This window comes from Lucilia cuprina, chromosome X, assembly GCF_022045245.1.
Source record: "Lucilia cuprina isolate Lc7/37 chromosome X, ASM2204524v1, whole genome shotgun sequence".
Classification (NCBI taxonomy): domain Eukaryota; kingdom Metazoa; phylum Arthropoda; class Insecta; order Diptera; family Calliphoridae; genus Lucilia; species Lucilia cuprina.
Window position 1 is genome coordinate 9061568 of NC_060949.1, and position 17052 is coordinate 9078619.

The 17052-nt window shown below is 30.1% G+C and overlaps 2 protein-coding genes across 2 annotated transcripts in view; one reads left to right on the top strand and one right to left on the bottom strand.

Moving 5' to 3' along the window:
• LOC111675474 (5'-nucleotidase domain-containing protein 3) overlaps window positions 1-17052 on the bottom strand; it is a 194297-nt gene that overhangs the window by 11551 nt on the left and 165694 nt on the right. The gene's annotated exons all lie outside the window — the stretch shown is intronic.
• LOC124419390 lies at window positions 5560-9464 on the top strand. Its single transcript, XM_046948608.1, has 3 exons — window positions 5560-5999; window positions 6075-6247; window positions 8374-9464. Exons 1-3 carry the CDS (start codon window positions 5608-5610, stop codon window positions 8964-8966), a joined length of 1158 nt encoding a protein of 385 aa, XP_046804564.1. The 5' UTR covers window positions 5560-5607; the 3' UTR covers window positions 8967-9464.

Here is a 17052-nt window from a genome sequence, read left to right on the forward strand (position 1 = left end):
AATTAACCCAAATCTTTGTTTCACTTCTTTTATATCTAACCTCAAATCTAACTCCTCTATAAGTTCTGCCGAAGATCAGAAATTATAGAGCTTGCGGAAAACAGGGAATCTCGCTTAATATAACTTAATCTGCTCTTACCTACAGTCCACTCTAAACTTTACCTAAACTGGAACTCTAACCCCTAATTAAGCCAAGTCTACCCAGGATTCTACATATATATTTTCTTTAATTTAAACAGGTTTTCCAAATACTCCGATTTCCAAAGCATACAATAATGCTACCAATCATATCTTAATATACTCGATACAATAACCATGTTTTACGGATCGGTCATTTTATTTGTTCTAGCAACAAATTAAAATGTATCCGTGTTCAAAATTGTTCAATTCGTATTCATACCACCAATTGAGCCTGATTTAATATAAAAATCTTACTATTTTGGACAATAATTAATTTCAGAACCGATATGTAGTGTAAGTTATTGACATGGTCACCATTCGACGATTATTGGTAGTATTTAGGAGTGTGTAATGGATGATTGGAACCAAAAAACTTGTTTTAATTAATGGATACTAGTGCAAATATTATTAATATCGCATTTTAAGATGTAAATTTTAGGAAATCGCCGTTAAATATCGAATATGAACGCTATACTATGTTAAAAACGGCAATGTTCCGCAATGGATTGTAATTATTGTAAAGAAACAATTAATTTAAAAGTTAAAATATAGTCAATGCATCATAATGAACAAACGAGGGATATTATTGAATACCCGATCTAAAACTCCGGGGGTTTAATGTTCTTAAATAGGAAAAAATGCTCCTATAAATAATATTCAGATCAATTACCAAAAATTTCAATTTTTCGGAACAAAAAGTGAATTTTTTCCATGTTATAGTGTACAGAATATTTTATTATAAAATAATTAATTTCAAACAGTAAAATTTTCATGATTTTTGTTAATATCATTTAGCCAAATACATATTGAAATTATCTGTATACTTACTTTTGTGGCGTAAATTTTGTACCTATTTAACTACACCTTAAATGAGAACTCAAGTAACCAAAATAACCCGGAAAAAAGTGAAAGTGAATAATAATTATCATAATTGTTTTTAATAAATAAATATTTTACTTTTTTGATTTTTGAAAAAAATAATATCCTTTTTAAATAAATCCAATTGTCAGTATTTCTGTATACTTATTTTTGAGATTAACTGTACGTTAAATACTGTTAACACATATATATGTTAATAACATAATTTATTTTTTTGATTAACAAAATTTTTTTTAATCATAAATTTTTGTTACTACTTATTATTGACATTAATTCAATTGTTTATGTTAACTTTTATTGATGTTAATACCATGTTAAGTATTAACATAATTTCATTACACATAATGTTTTTTATACCCTAAGTATTAATATAATTTCATTACAAATAATGTTTTTTATACCCTACAATACTTTAGTGGGGCGGGTATATTGGGTTTGTGCTGATGTTTGTAACATACAAAAATATTCGCCCTATACCCACCTTAAAGTATACCAATCGGCTTAGAATCATTTTCTGAGTCGATTAAGCGATGTACGTCCGTCCGTCGGGCTGGCTGTCCATGTAAACCTTGTGCGCAAGGTACAGGCCGCAAGATCATTGATTTCATTTCTTGGCCCAAGGACGAAACCATTATTTCGACTAGCCCCCATACAACCGTACCCCCCAAATAGGGTCTTTTGGCTTATAATTAATTTAAATGATCTATTATGTTAACAAAAGTCGACAAAACTTAGTTTTATAGAACTTTAAATGACACTACCGATTTTTGTAATGATCGGGCTTCATTTGACCCTATTTCCCATACAAATTCTCCTTCAGAAAATGACTTAAAAGTCAAAATTCACTTACAAACACTAATAACACTTTTAAATTCTACATAAATAATATTGAAGAAAAAAGTAAAAATATTCCGAAATAAAGTTAAAAAAAACAAACCAAATGCTTTATTTTTTAAATAATCCCCATTTTTAGCATACATACTGACTGGTGTAGGGTATCATATGGTCGGCTACGCCCGAATATACATTCATACTTGTTTTTTATTTAAAAATTTTTTTATTAATTTAACATTCGACCTTGAATGTTAATAACATGAACACTATTATCTTAATAATCACAGTACATAAGCAACAGTAGAAAATACTGTTATTAACATTGTTTTTATACCCTTCACCTTCGTAAGATGGGTATATATAAGTTTGTCATTCCGTTTGTAATTTCTATAATATAGTTTTGCGACCCTATAAAGTATATATATTCTGGATCCTTATAGATAGCGGAGTCGATTAAGCCATGTCCGTCTGTCTGTTGAAATCAGTTTTTAGAGGACTCCAGATATCGGCGAGATTTGAATCTTCAATAATTCTATTAGATATACTTTCTAGAAGATCGCCGTTTAAAATCAGCTAAATCGGTCGGTAAATAACGGAGATATGAGCAAAAATCCGAGACAACCTCTGAAAATTTCATCAAAAAATTGGTAAAAAAGCACGTGTGTGTGTAGATGTCTTTGGTTTCATTCAGCTGTGTATTTTTTTGTATGTTTGGAATCCATACATACAAAAAAATACACAGCAAAAAAATATGATTTGCATTTTTTGTTAAAATAAAAAAAAAATCTTCAGTTTTGTTTTGCAAATATATTTTTTAATGAATAGAAAAAAGTATTTAAAACGTTTTCAATTATATGAGGGTAGATTGTGAGTTATTGTACAATAATTTTTATGCGAATAATGTAAGTTTGAAATTTAAAACTAACACAAATTTTTTCCAAGTGCTTTTTAAAACAATTTTTTTAAGATAAACAAAAAAATCTACGTCTCGTCAATGTTTACCAGCAATGAATACAAAAGTGTTGTTGTTTTACTCTTGCTTGTATACTGTTAAGAACAACAACAATGTATTGCTAGTGTTAGGCACATATAAGTGTATAGAAAACACACTGTCTACAGCTAAGCGCATTTACAAAAACAAAAGAGTACCAAGCACATAGGGCTTGGGCACCCTTGGTTTGGATGGTGTTGGCGTTATTGCATTGTTATTTTTGTTTTTCTGTGTTTTTCGTTATGTATGTTTAGATGTCTGTTGGTTTTGATGCCTTGTGTATTTTGTGTTTTATTTCGTTTAGCGTTGTTGTTGTTCTTTTTGTTTAGCTTTTGATGTAATAATAATGTAGTTGGAAAAAAATTTAAAAAAGATGTTTAAAATACACTATGGTGAAGGGTATATAAGATTCGGCACAGCCGAATATAGCATTCTTACTTGTTTTTATTATATGTATGTAACATTTCACTATTATCCTTTTTATGATTATATCAATTACGATAATTTCAATATTAATTTTAACTGATAATTATTCTATTAATTTCGATTTTAATCATGTAATAAACAAGGTAATGATTTTCTTTAATATGAATTGCTAATTTGTTTCTGATTTCATGAAAAGTTAAGGCCATTAGTTAGTTCAATATTGGGCTATCTAAAACTATTACATATGATAGCATGGTTTGGGTGTGTAAAGAATTTAGAGGAGGAAATTACACCTAACCCTCTTCAACCAGGCTTCTCTCTTTTCTTTTCTTCCCTTCTTTATTTTAGTTTATTTTTATTTCTCTTACTTTTATTTTTTTTGTCGATTTTGGTATTGAGCTACCTAATTTTTAATTGTGTTTCGAACGGCAAATTGACTTGATATAGGCAAGATCCACCCTATTTTCCATGAGCACGGCATGTGTTAAAAGGTAGCAGTCCCTTGATAGTTAAGCCCTTGCGGTTAAGTTCGTTACATAAATTTAAATGGCGCCCAACGTGGGACCTCAGCAAAGAAAATTTTGAAGAGAAATTGTTAACCTTTTTAATTCTCATTATTTCGCCATAACTTTCCCTGATGCTTTCAAAAATAATATCTTTGTTTTTCCGTGTTGTCGACTATTTTTTTATATTTTTTTGTTTTCTTCTTATTTTATCATTTTTAGATTTTTGAATTTTTGAGAAAATTTAAACCAAATGTTTACTGGGACTTTTACATTAAGGTATCAAATTGTGTTGAGATTTTTAATTTTGACTTTATTTCGGAATTTTACTTGCAAAATCTGATATTTTGTTTTTTTATTTGATTTATAACTTTTTTTTTGGGGTGACATGTAATTGAGATTTTGATTTTGGGTTAATTCTGGCATCATACTCTTACACTAGTCTCATTTTATATCCGTATAGAATTGAGATTTTTGGTTAATCTTTACATGATTACTATACTCATTCGTTATTTTTTGTTTTTTTTTTTTGTTTTCTTTTGAGGGATAAGCTTAATTTTTTAAATTTTATTTTTGGACTAACTATTACAACCTTAACTGTGTAGTGAAATATCGTTATTTAACGTTTCTTTAAACTTTAATTACATTTTATTATTAAATATGCCAATAACAAGGAGAGAAAAAAATTGTTGCGCTTAGAACAGCCAGCAAATTGTAGTTTTACGATTCCAATGGGAGAATCTGATAGGACTCCTGAACGGAACCAGGGTTACCAACGGCGTAGACAACAACAAATAACTAATACTGAAAATCCCAATACAGCCTGTAGTAATGACCAATCGGATATTGGACGAATCGTTTCTAATTCAATGGTTTCTTTCAATATTGGTCCAACCCAGCAAACACAACGAATTTATTTCAAATTTAGAATAATTAGATTTACCTTAAAGTATACCGATCGACTCAAAATCACGTTATGTGTGATTTTGAGTCGACTCTGTCCGACTGGCTGTCTATATGATATTTTGATGAAATTTTGAACCATACGTGTTTTTCGGCCTATTATGATCTAAGAATTGTAACAGATATGAAATATTTAAATCTTGGATTTTCTGTTAGAAAAAATGAGTAAAATATAAAAGGGAGAGTTTTTAAGATTCGGCTCAGCTAAATTAAGCGCTCTCACTTGTTTCATTTTTCGAAATTAAATCTAAAAAAAAACACTTGATCTAACACTGTGAACTACACATTCTAAATGTTTTGTTAAAATTTGGAAAAATTATAAAAATCTCAAAAAGTTTTTATCCTTTGACTCAGCTCACAAAATATTTTCAGAAGTGGTATTTTAAAATTAAAAGCGGAAACAACAGCTTTTCTTTCATTTTATAAAATCCCAATGTATTTATATGAATACAGCTTTAAGTTGATGTACATATGTATCTATGATTGAACAATGATGGGAATCTTCACACTGTTATTATACGAATACAAAACGCATATACTATAAATATAAAATAAGCAAAATTATAACTTATGGAAATTTATCAAATTAATTTTTTTACCACAAGAGAAACAATGGACTAGATAAAGGTCAAACACCCATTTTTCTTATATAATTAACACATTGTATTTGCATGTGTGTGGGTTCCAACCGTATTCACTCGGTGGCTAATCAACTTCACAACTAAATTAAAACAATGCACATTTACATACTCATATTTGAATGTATTCAAGATCAAGAGAAAATGTTTTCTTTACAGATGCAAAAGTAATAAAGAACAACAGTGATCAAAAATGAACGAATTCTTCAACACAAAATTTGCAATTAATAAAGCACAGAGTATAAATAAAAGTTTTTTGATATTGCTCATATTTGCCATTGCTCTGAATGTACAGTACTGTGATGGTCATGGTCGACTAATCGAACCACCAAGTCGTGCATCAGCATGGCGTTATGGTTTCAACACACCACCTGACTACAATGACCACGAATTGTACTGTGGAGGTTTTACGCGTCAGTGGAAACGTAATGAAGGTAAATGCGGCGTGTGTGGAGATGCATGGGATATGCCAGAACCAAGACCTCACGAACACGGTGGCCAGTGGGGTCAAGGCGTTATTGTGCGTCGCTATGCCCCTGGGTCTGAAATGACCATACGTGTAGAGTTAACGGCAAGTCACATGGGGTAAGTTAAATAAACTAATAATTTTATTATGATTCATAAATGAGAATATATTGTTTTTATTTCCATTTATTTTAGATATTTTGAGTTCCGTCTATGCCCGGAGCCTAAAGCAAATCAGGAATGTCTAGATCGTAATCTGTTAACAGTTCTAGGAGGATCTCCATCACAGCCATCGCCAAGTGATTTAGAAACAAGGTTCTATCCACGCAATGGAAGTAGAATTTATGAAATAAAAGCCGTGTTACCAGGTTTGTGAAATCATAAAAACTGTGCATAAAAAAATCGGAAAAACCCGATTCCAGAAAATAGTATTCATCTCAACCATACTATCGCTAACCATAAGTTGATTTTTCCCCTTCATACAAAATATATGAAAAATCCTTGTCGAAAGCGTTTTGTGGCTCCGATTGTAATTAATCTAAAATACGTAAAAGCGGAATTTAATACTATAATTTTTTATACCCTACATCACTTTAGTGGGGAGGGTTTATTGGGTTTGTGCTGATGTTTGTAACATAATCGAAAGAATGAGTCGATTAAGCTATGTCCGTTCGTCCGTCCGTCCGTCTGGCTGTCCATGTAAACTTTGTGCGCAAGATACAGGTCACAATTTTCAAGCTAATTGGATGAAATTTGCACAAACGTGTTATTTGGCCCAAGGATGAAGCCTATTTAAAATGGACCGATTTTAGTCCATTTTTTCAGCTAGAATTCACGAAAAGGGCTTCTGAGCTCATAATTATGTTAAATATACAGGTATATCGATAAAATGCGTCACAACTAAGTTTTATAGAAGTCTTGATGAACCTGCCAAATTTCATTTGACCTGCCATTTGACCCTAGCTCCCATACAAAGTCCCCTTCAGAAAATTACTTGAATGTCCAAAAATAAATAATAAACACAAATACCGCAATGAAATTCAGCACAATAAAATATTATGTAAATATAAATATATTCACAAAATTTTATCGGGCTTAGTCGATATTTGCCCCTAACCCCATATAAAGCCTCTTTCAGAAAATTAGTTTTTCATCCATAAATTGCTTATATGTATCGAAATAATGTAATATTGAAGATAAAAGCTTTATTATGAAACATTTAATATTAATAACTGGTGTACGGTATCATATGGTCGGCCACGACCGACGATTCTTTCTTACTTGTTTATGATTTTTTCTGTGTGCGTTTAAATAAAAATTACCAAACATAGTTACCAAATAACACATATTGTCTCCAGGACTAGATGACAGATGAAAGAGACTACAAATGGTGTCATTACCTCCCATACCAGAATTTTTTCGCAATACACACAGAAAAAAAATATGCACAATTTTTTTCTTAACAATCGTTTGCTTAAATTTAATTTCGATTTTTATAAATGTTTTTGTTTGGGTTTATAATGAGTTTGTTTGATTTTCACACAGAAGAAAAATATTTTCTAACAAACACTTAATTTCTAGTAAAATTTTTTACTGATTCAATAAATGTTTTTGTTTGAGTTTTATTTTTTTATCAGCATATGGAACACAACAATAAAACAAGTTTTTGAATGTACTAAAATGAATTGATATAATTCTCATTTGGTTTATAACATTTAATGTACAAGTGTTTTAGTTTTCACTGTACAAAATAGTAGTTTCTAAAATGTGAAACAAAATTGTTGTAAGCACATAAGTACTTTTTTACAATTTTTAATTTTATAGAATTAGTAAAATTTTTGTTAAAAATTTAATATATATTTTTAACAAACTTTTCATAGATTCAATAAGAAATTTTGTGTATTATTATTGTCAAAATAATTATTGTTTTAGTAAAAAAATTGTCTGGAAATGTTGCGAATATTTATTAATGTTCTTCGTAAATAGTATATTATTTTAATAAGAAAAATTCTGAAAATTTCTCAATAAAGAATTTACGAATTTGAGTACTTGATTTTCGAATTTCGTGATAGATCCTATTTTAGTAAAAAAATACTTGGCTTTATGAATTTTTTGTTTGATTTTGAATTTAATTTTTTTTCTGTGCATGTCACCCATTAGTGGTCGATTGGCTGTGAAACGCATTATAAAGAAAGTTCATTCTCATCTGAACTTTCTATATCCTCCGCTACTTCCTATATCCTTCCTCCCACAAACAATTTTCATAGTTCTAACATAATGTACTGCATGGATTAAGGTCATCCCCTGAGCGATAGTCCTAGAAAAAAATCAAAACCTTTTTTTGATAAAATAGTTTAACGACCAAGAATTTCTAAAACATTATATTTCTTTGACAATTATTTATTAATTGATTTCATGTTGCAACTAACAATTGATACCAATTATAGTAAAATGTATATTAATATTATCTATTTATTTTGTCTCTCAAATGTAGAAATAACTTGTGATCAATGCGTTTTACAATGGCGTTATATAGCAGGAAATAACTGGGGTATGTGTCCAGATGGTAATGGTGCTGTTGGCTGTGGACCTCAGGAAGAATTTAGATCGTGTGCTGATATTGCATTAGGAGAGGGTATTCCAAAGCGTCCCGTCAGACCACCAATTCGACCAACCTTGCGTCCCAAAATCACTACCAGCAGCACGGAACGCAGTCAACCAGAGGAGTCCACGGAACCATTCAATTATGTCCCATTGCTTGTCATATTTATATTGTTGTTCCTTGGATTGATTCTTTTGGCAATATGGTATTTATATCGCAAAAACAATCCGCTTATCGCACGATGCAAAGAATATCTGGATAAACGTCTATGTAAAAAGAAGCCTTTGCCAGGCACGGTAACGGTTAGTTCACAGAAAAGATCGACATTGTCAGCGTTTAGTTCAGTTCCTGCATTGGGAAATAATTCTCTCAAAGCTGCTAATGATAATAAATCAAATAGAGATGAAGTACCAGTTCCACCGCCACGTTTAAAACGCAATTCTCGCGTTAAAGAGATGTCACCCGATGAATCAAGCGTCGCTTAAGCTTTAAAATAAAATGGATCTTTTCATTTCTTAATAATATGAAAATGTTTCCCGTTTTCCAAATTGTTAGTTCACTTACTCGTATTTATGTACATATATAAATAAGTTGTGCTCACAACCGATCGCCTGAATACTCCAAAAAGAAATTATAAAAGATGGAATCGATCAGTTATGTCCGCACATTTTCATTAAATTTTATTATTTATTTATAATTTTTGGATGATGGAAAAACTGACAAATGCGCCCGACTGCCCTTAACTTGTGTTCCATATAAACTTAAAATAGTATACATACACATAAAAGTTTATAAATTAGTTTAAGTTTATTAAAATCATTATGTATTATAATTAATTAATGAGAAATACATGTCAAATCCTTTATCAAAGGATGAGATTGACAAATTTTTATATAATTTTGTGATAAGTACATACATACATATATCTATATATGGATAATCATATTCTTTAATATATTTTAACAACAATCATAAACATTTAATTGTAGATTTGTTTAATTTGTATAATCGATTGTGTAGTATGTCAAGTGAGCCGATTTTGACGAAATTTGCACTAAGGTTAGTATTATTGAATAGTAAGTCAGAAACAAATTTTCAGCTCTATCGGTCTATTTCTATCGGCAGGACTTAGAGGGGGTCAGATTGGACATTTTGGTCATACAGGGTTTTTTTCTAATGAGTATAATTTTTTACCATTGGTCCTAGCAAAATTGTCGAAAGGAGTTCAAATAGCCATTTCTTCGTTCTTTACAAATTTTTTAAACCTTTTTTATGGGCCTTCTTTGGCTTACACTCTTATAAATTTTTGTTTAAATTTACACTATTTGTTGTAGGTAACCAGACTCCTAATATAATTAGTGTAAAAATACATGTCGAAAAATATTTAAAAATTTTAAACATATTGTATGTAAAAATACTGGATACAAATTTTGTTTTTTTACTAAAGCTACGTTCAGACCTGTAAAATATTTGGTCCAAATATTTGTTATAAAATATTTATAAAGTTGCGTCAAACAAATGCAATATTTATTTCATGTTCATACTTGAATAAATATTTGATGGTATTGTCACAAAGTATACAGAGATGTCACTTTTGACATTTGAAAAAGTCTAAAATCAGCTTTTGTTTGATCTTGAAATTGTTTGGTGAGAAGAGGTATATAAAATACAGCTAAAAAAATCATTGAATTCGTTTTGTGCAAAAGAGAGAAAATAGCTTTTTGCTCGTGACGTCTCTGTATACCCTGTGGTATTGTTTTGTCAAACAGTGCAAAAATAATTTAGTTCAAACACACACATGTTTTGCAGCCACAGTATATCGTATATTTTCATGCAAGAAAAAAACAATTTGGCAATTTGTTTTAATTTTAACTATTTTTATTAGGTTTAAAATTAAATTTTTATAATAAAAGTGTATAATATTAATATATAACACGATTGAAAAAAAACTATGTTTGTCGAATCTGAACATAAAATATTTCATGTTAACAAACAGCAATGCGGATGATTTTCATAAAACAAATTGATTTGCTGGCAAATAAATATTTTCTCATTGTTTCATCAATGTGAACACCAAAAGTCAAATAATTTACATCATTTTGGTAAAATAATTATTTGATCTTGCAAACCAAATGTAAGATCAAACAGCGTCAATGATAGCTGTTCTTTGTTTATTTTTTTGAAAAAGAGTGTTATCACCTCATACAAAAATGTAAATAGTCGCTTATATGACTGGTTTTATTTTATTTTTTATAAAATATAAATCTGAGACAAAGTTGTGACATTTAATTGAAATTCAAGCAATTGCGTAAATTAATTATAATTATTATTTTTGTTGTTTGTTTTGTTATTTATTGGTTGGTAACAACATACTATATATAGTTATACTACATAATGCATCTATAGTCTAGTTTGCAGTCTAGTCCAACGGGAATATTTTATAGAAATGACATATCTACATCTGTTTGACCTTGGGATTTATGGACTATGACAATTTTCGGATGAACAATTACATATTTAGAACAATAAGATATCAAAATATGTATGGGCGTCCGCGAATTTAAATAAATTCCTAAAGGGGTCCGCGAAGTAGAAACCGGGGGAACCGCTGGTCTAGTCTATAGTCAAGCTATAGTTTAGTCTATAGTCTTGTCTATACTCTAGTTTATAGTATTGTTTATAGTCTAGTTTACAGGTTAATCTAGTCTAATATAGTTTAGTAATTAATTGAGAAATTATTTAATTAATTTATTACTCTATTTAAACAATTATTTATTATATTAATGGATATAAAAATTTGTTCATAATAAACAATTCTCTATAATTTTCAATTTTATAGATATTTAATGAAAATTATTTATAATTTGGTTATTTCCGGGCTTATAGCGATTTTTTTGAAATCGCTATAAACCGTTCCAAACAACCAAGGTTTTTCGCTACATTGACTATACTAAATAGCAACAACATGACAGTAAAGATCCACCATCTATCTCTTTTCCACTTGCACAAGGTATTGAAATGTAATTTCAATATATTGTGCAAGTTTATCTATCTCTTTTCACTTGCACAAGGTATTGAAATGTAATTTCAATACCTATTGCAAGTCTATCTATCTCTTTTCCACTTGCACAAGGTATTGATATGTAATTTGTATTTATACCACACACAAAAATATTGGTCCAATACCCACCTTAAAGTATACCGATCGATTCAGAATCATTTTTGAGTCGATTAACACATGTCCGTCCGTCTGTCCGGCTGGCTGGCTGTCCATGTAAACCTTGTGCGCAAGGTACAGGCCGCAATTTTCAAGATAATTGGATGAAATTTGGACCAAGCATGTTTTTTGGCACAAGGGCGAAGCCTATTGAAAATGGTTGAAATCGGTCCACTATTTCACCTAGCCCCCATACAACCGTACCTCCCGATTTAAACTTTTTATGACATAATTACGTCAAATATTCTGCTATCTCTCTAAAAATTGGCACAAATAAGTTTTATATAAGTACAAATGACACTGCAGATTTAGGATCGGCTCTTATTTGACCCTAGCCCCCATACAAACCCCCTTAAAAAAATGTCTTAAACGACTAAAATTGACTTGTAACCATTTGTATCGCAATGAAACTCAACAAAACTAACTGTTATTTAGAAATATATTCTTTTCCCAAATTTACCGAGGATCGCCTCATATTTGACCTATATAAAGCCTCATTTAGAAATCTTAGTTTTTTTTATCAATAAATTGCTTAAATATTTTGGAATTATTGCAATATTCACATACACATGGTGTAGGGTATTACATGGTCGGCCATGCCCGACTATACTTTCCTACTTGTTACTACTCATAACATTCACGATTATGTTGGGCTTATTTTGATCATAGTAGATAATATTTAAACAGATATCAATATTTTTGAGATAGACCATAATGATATGGTGACATTCAGCCTAGAGGCCATTGGTTATAAAAAGAATGATTCGAATGATTTTTAGCAAAAAAAACCATTCGATTCTAATTTTTGTGTTTCGTATAATATAGTCAAATATGAAATACAGAAAAATTCTTATACTTTTGTGAGGTAATTTTATCGTCATTTTTAATTAAAGCTAAATTAATTTAAGTAAATGTGAATTTTTAAAGTTTTTAAAAGAGTGATATCAAAGCTAAGGACTGTCTACAAAATTTAACAAATTAATTTATTAATTTTGCATACAAAATATGTTATTAAATTTGGTTTCTTTTTATATTATACCTAAATTCGAATACTTATGAGAGACACTGTACATATTTTTCCAATTCACAGTATTGTTTTTACTTCAGAAATGTTACTGTGAATTTCTTTATCCGATCGTTCCATCAAAAGCCATTTCCTCAGTATTAATCTAGTTGCATTATCATAACTATAATTATAAACAATTATCTCCTTATTCATGAAGATATTATTAAATATCGCTAAATCATATGTAATGGTGTTAATAACATATAAAAGAAAATGGTGTTTGTAATGTTCTTTCTATTAAAAAACATAAAAAACTATTATTAATATAAAAGCTGGTGGAGGATATATAATACTCGGCACGGACGAATATAGCACTCTAACTTGTTTATCTTTTGACATTGTTATGTGTATTTGTTTTTATTGTTTTATTTCCATTGAGAACATAAACTTATGACTTGCTGTAAAGATCTGTTCAAACTCACTGGTACTACACTTTAGTAGGTACAATGCACAACTTGATTGTGAATTGAACATGTGTAAAAGAGGGCCAACACATGCCGAAAAATGCGCATTATAACAACCCCGTTTTTGCAATCTTGTAAGATTTTTATCAAAATATTCTGAACATATGTCAACGCTACAATATAAAAAAAACAAGTAGGAAAGTATAGTCGGGCATGGCCGACCATATGATACCCTACACCATGAGTATATTTTTACAATTTTTACTTTTATAAAATTTTTATTTTTTAAACTAGACTATAGATGCATATATTATGTAGTATAACTATATATAGTATGTTGTTACCAACCAATAAATAACAAAACAAACAACAAAAATAATAATTATCATTAATTTACGCAATTGCTTGAATTTCAATTAAATGTCACAAATTTGTCTCAGATTTATATTTTATAAAAAATAAAATAAAACCAGTCATATAAGCGACTATTTACATTTTTGTATGAGGTGATAACACTCTTTTTCATAAAATAAACAAAGAGCAACTGTCATTGACGCTGTTTGATCTTACATTTGGTTTGCAAGATCCAATAATTATTTTACCAAAATGACGTAAATTATTTGACTTTTGGTGTTCACATTGATGAAACAATGAGAAAATATTTATTTGCTAGTAAATCAATTTATTTTATGAAAATCATCCGCATTGCTGTTTGTTAACATGATTCGACAAACAAAGTTTTTTCAATCGTGTTATATATCAATATTATACACTTTTATTATAAAAATTTAATTTTAAACCTAATAAAAATAGTTAAAATTAAAATAAATTGCCAAATTGTTTTTTCTTGCATGAAAATATAGTTAATCACAAAAATAAGTATACAAAAATACAGACAACTGGTTTCAAAAGTTAGTTATTGTGCAAAAAATATTTCATTATAAAGTAACTATATTCAAAAAGGTAAAATTTTTATAAATTTTGTTAATATCATTAAACCAAATATATATTGAAATGATTTATATACATACTTTTGCGACGTAATTTTTGCACTTATTTTGGTTCGTTGGTCTAAGTAATAGTTCACTAAGCGCGAACAGTCAAGTAGAGTCAAGAGAATCCGTTTTGACCAGACCACTCCACTCGTCAGATGTTGTATATTGTTTTAGATCCAGCTTGCAGCAGTGAGATGTCTTAGGAAAACCTAGCGGGATTGCTACTGGGACGGCGTTGGATATATCAAGAGCAGATCCCGTTCTGGCAAGCTCATCGCAAAAATTTCAGTTTGAAAGACTCTACAGTAGTCTTACCAGAACACACCAAAACCACAGTTTGTTTTAGAACCATCTGTATAGATTCTAGTGGTATTTTCGCTCGGTAGGTTACCCCTACACTACTCGCTCCTGGCAAAAATTTTTTATACAAAACCAAAGAATTGTGAAAACTTACGACATACAACGTTACGGTACTGATTGTGAATTGCGTAATATTTTGAATTCATGAGTATGTAAAAATACCAAACAAATTTTGGATTCAATTCGAAATACCTTGCATACAAGGTTTACATGGACAGCCAGCCGGACAGACGGACGGACGGACGGATGGACGGACATGTCTTAATCGACTCAAAAAATGATTCTGAATCGATCGGTATACTTTAAGGTGGACCAATATTTTTGAATGTTACAAACATCAGCACAAACGTATAATACCCTCCCCACTATAGTGGTGTAGGGTATAATAAGAAGTTATAGTCGGGCGAGGTCGACCATATAATACCTGTATACGAATAAAATGTGATTTAGTTTTCATAATAAAACATTTAAGTTGAATTGTACCTTGCCTCAGATATACTAAAGCCATTTATAGTTTAATAAAACTGTGGATATTTAAGGAAAATTTTGATGGGGGCTTTTTAAATGGGCTAGGGTCAAATGAGGCTCTATAATTATAAAGTTCATCAAAGCTAGTATAGAACTTGGTTTTGCAGGTTTTTGTCGAGAGACGAGTATATTAAACATAATTATAAACTTAAAAGTCCTATTTGTAGGGTTCAGTTCTATGGGGCCTAGGTGAAATAATGGACCAATGTTAACTATTTTCAATAAGCTTCGTCTACAGTACCATAAAAGATCATGTGCCAAATTTCATTAAATTATCTCCAAAATTGCGTCCTTTAGTTTGTTTACAATGTTTACAAGCCCTATTCGGGGGTACAGTTGTATGGGGGCTAGGTGCAATAATGGACCAATAATGGTTTCTAACTTAAGTCAGGCTCTACCTTTAGCCAGGCTCTAACTTAAGCCAGGCTCTGTAGACGAAGCATATTGAAAATGGTTAACATCGGTCCATTATTTCACCTAGGCCCCATAGAACTGAACCCGCCAAATAGGGCTTTTATAATTATGTTTAGGTTAGGTTGATAGGAGGATGTACTACATCAAATCCGAAGAAATGCACCTAGGCCACTATCGGGCCTGCTGTGCGCTCCAATTCAAGAATTTCATGATCCTTATGAAATTCTAAATCGATCTAGATATGTCCGTTTGTATAAAACACGCTCACGTTAAAACAAAGCAATTAAACTCCACAAAATTCACTCAAAATATTCATTGTTACCCTAAGCAGTTTGGTATTGAAAATCAGCAAGATCGGTGAAATAGTTTCAGAGTTATGACTAAAAATTTAAGACAACCTCGAAAAAATGGCGATTTTTCATATATTTATTTGTACTTTTTATAAAAATTACTGCAGTTAAGTTGATGAATTTTGTCAGAGATACATCTATTGGTGAGAAAATTAACATTGTTAAAAATCGGTTCATAATTTCATATATGTCCCATAAATTAGTTTATTGCTAATAACTTCCGTTACAATATAGATATTTTCAAAAAATTTTACAAATTAAAGTTTTATGTCAATACATATCAAGGAAAAGATTTTTCCATCGGTCCACAATTGGTCATAGCTCCCATACAAGGTCCCCTCCCGAAATTTACTTAAACGCTCATAACTCGCTACCTAATTAAGATATTTATACAAAATTTAGCACAAATATTACTTTTGTATACATAAATGTTACCGTAAAATTTTCTTCCCATCGGTCCACAATTGGTCATAGCTCCTATACAAGGTCCCCTCCCGAAAATCACTTAAACACTCATAATTCGCTACCTAATTAAATTATTTATACAGAATTTGGCTCAAATATAATATTTATATACATAAATGTTACCGTAAAATTTTCTTCCGATCGGTCTACAATTGGTCATAGCTGCCATACAAGGTTCTCTCCCAAAGATCGCTTCAACGACCTAATTAAGATATTTATACAAAATTTTGCAAAAATATCACATTTATAGACGCATACGTAACCGTGAGTTTTTTTCCGTTTGGACCACAATATGTCATATACCTAACTCATTATCTAGGATAGAATTGTTACTTTTATGCATAGAAAAGTCATTGTAAAATTTTGATCAATCCACAATTGGTCATAGCTCCCGAACAAGGTTCTCTTTAGAAAAACACTTAAATGTATAAACTTATTGCCAAACAATAATATAAATCCAAAATTTGGCACAAATATACTTTTATATACAGAAAATATACTAGAAATTTGTTTAACGATCATCCATAATTGTTCGTTCATTTATGAAAATTACGTAAACACTTTTTACTAATTACCAAACCAAACACTTTTTTTACTTCAGAAATGTTACTGTCAATTTCTTTATCCGATCGTTCATCTTAAGCCATTTCCACACTATTAATCTAGTTGCATTATCATAACTATAATTATAAACAATTATCTCCTTATTCATGAAGATATTAGTCGCTTATTTTATGTTTAGTATGCAAATTTTCCAAGCAAAATTTCTAAA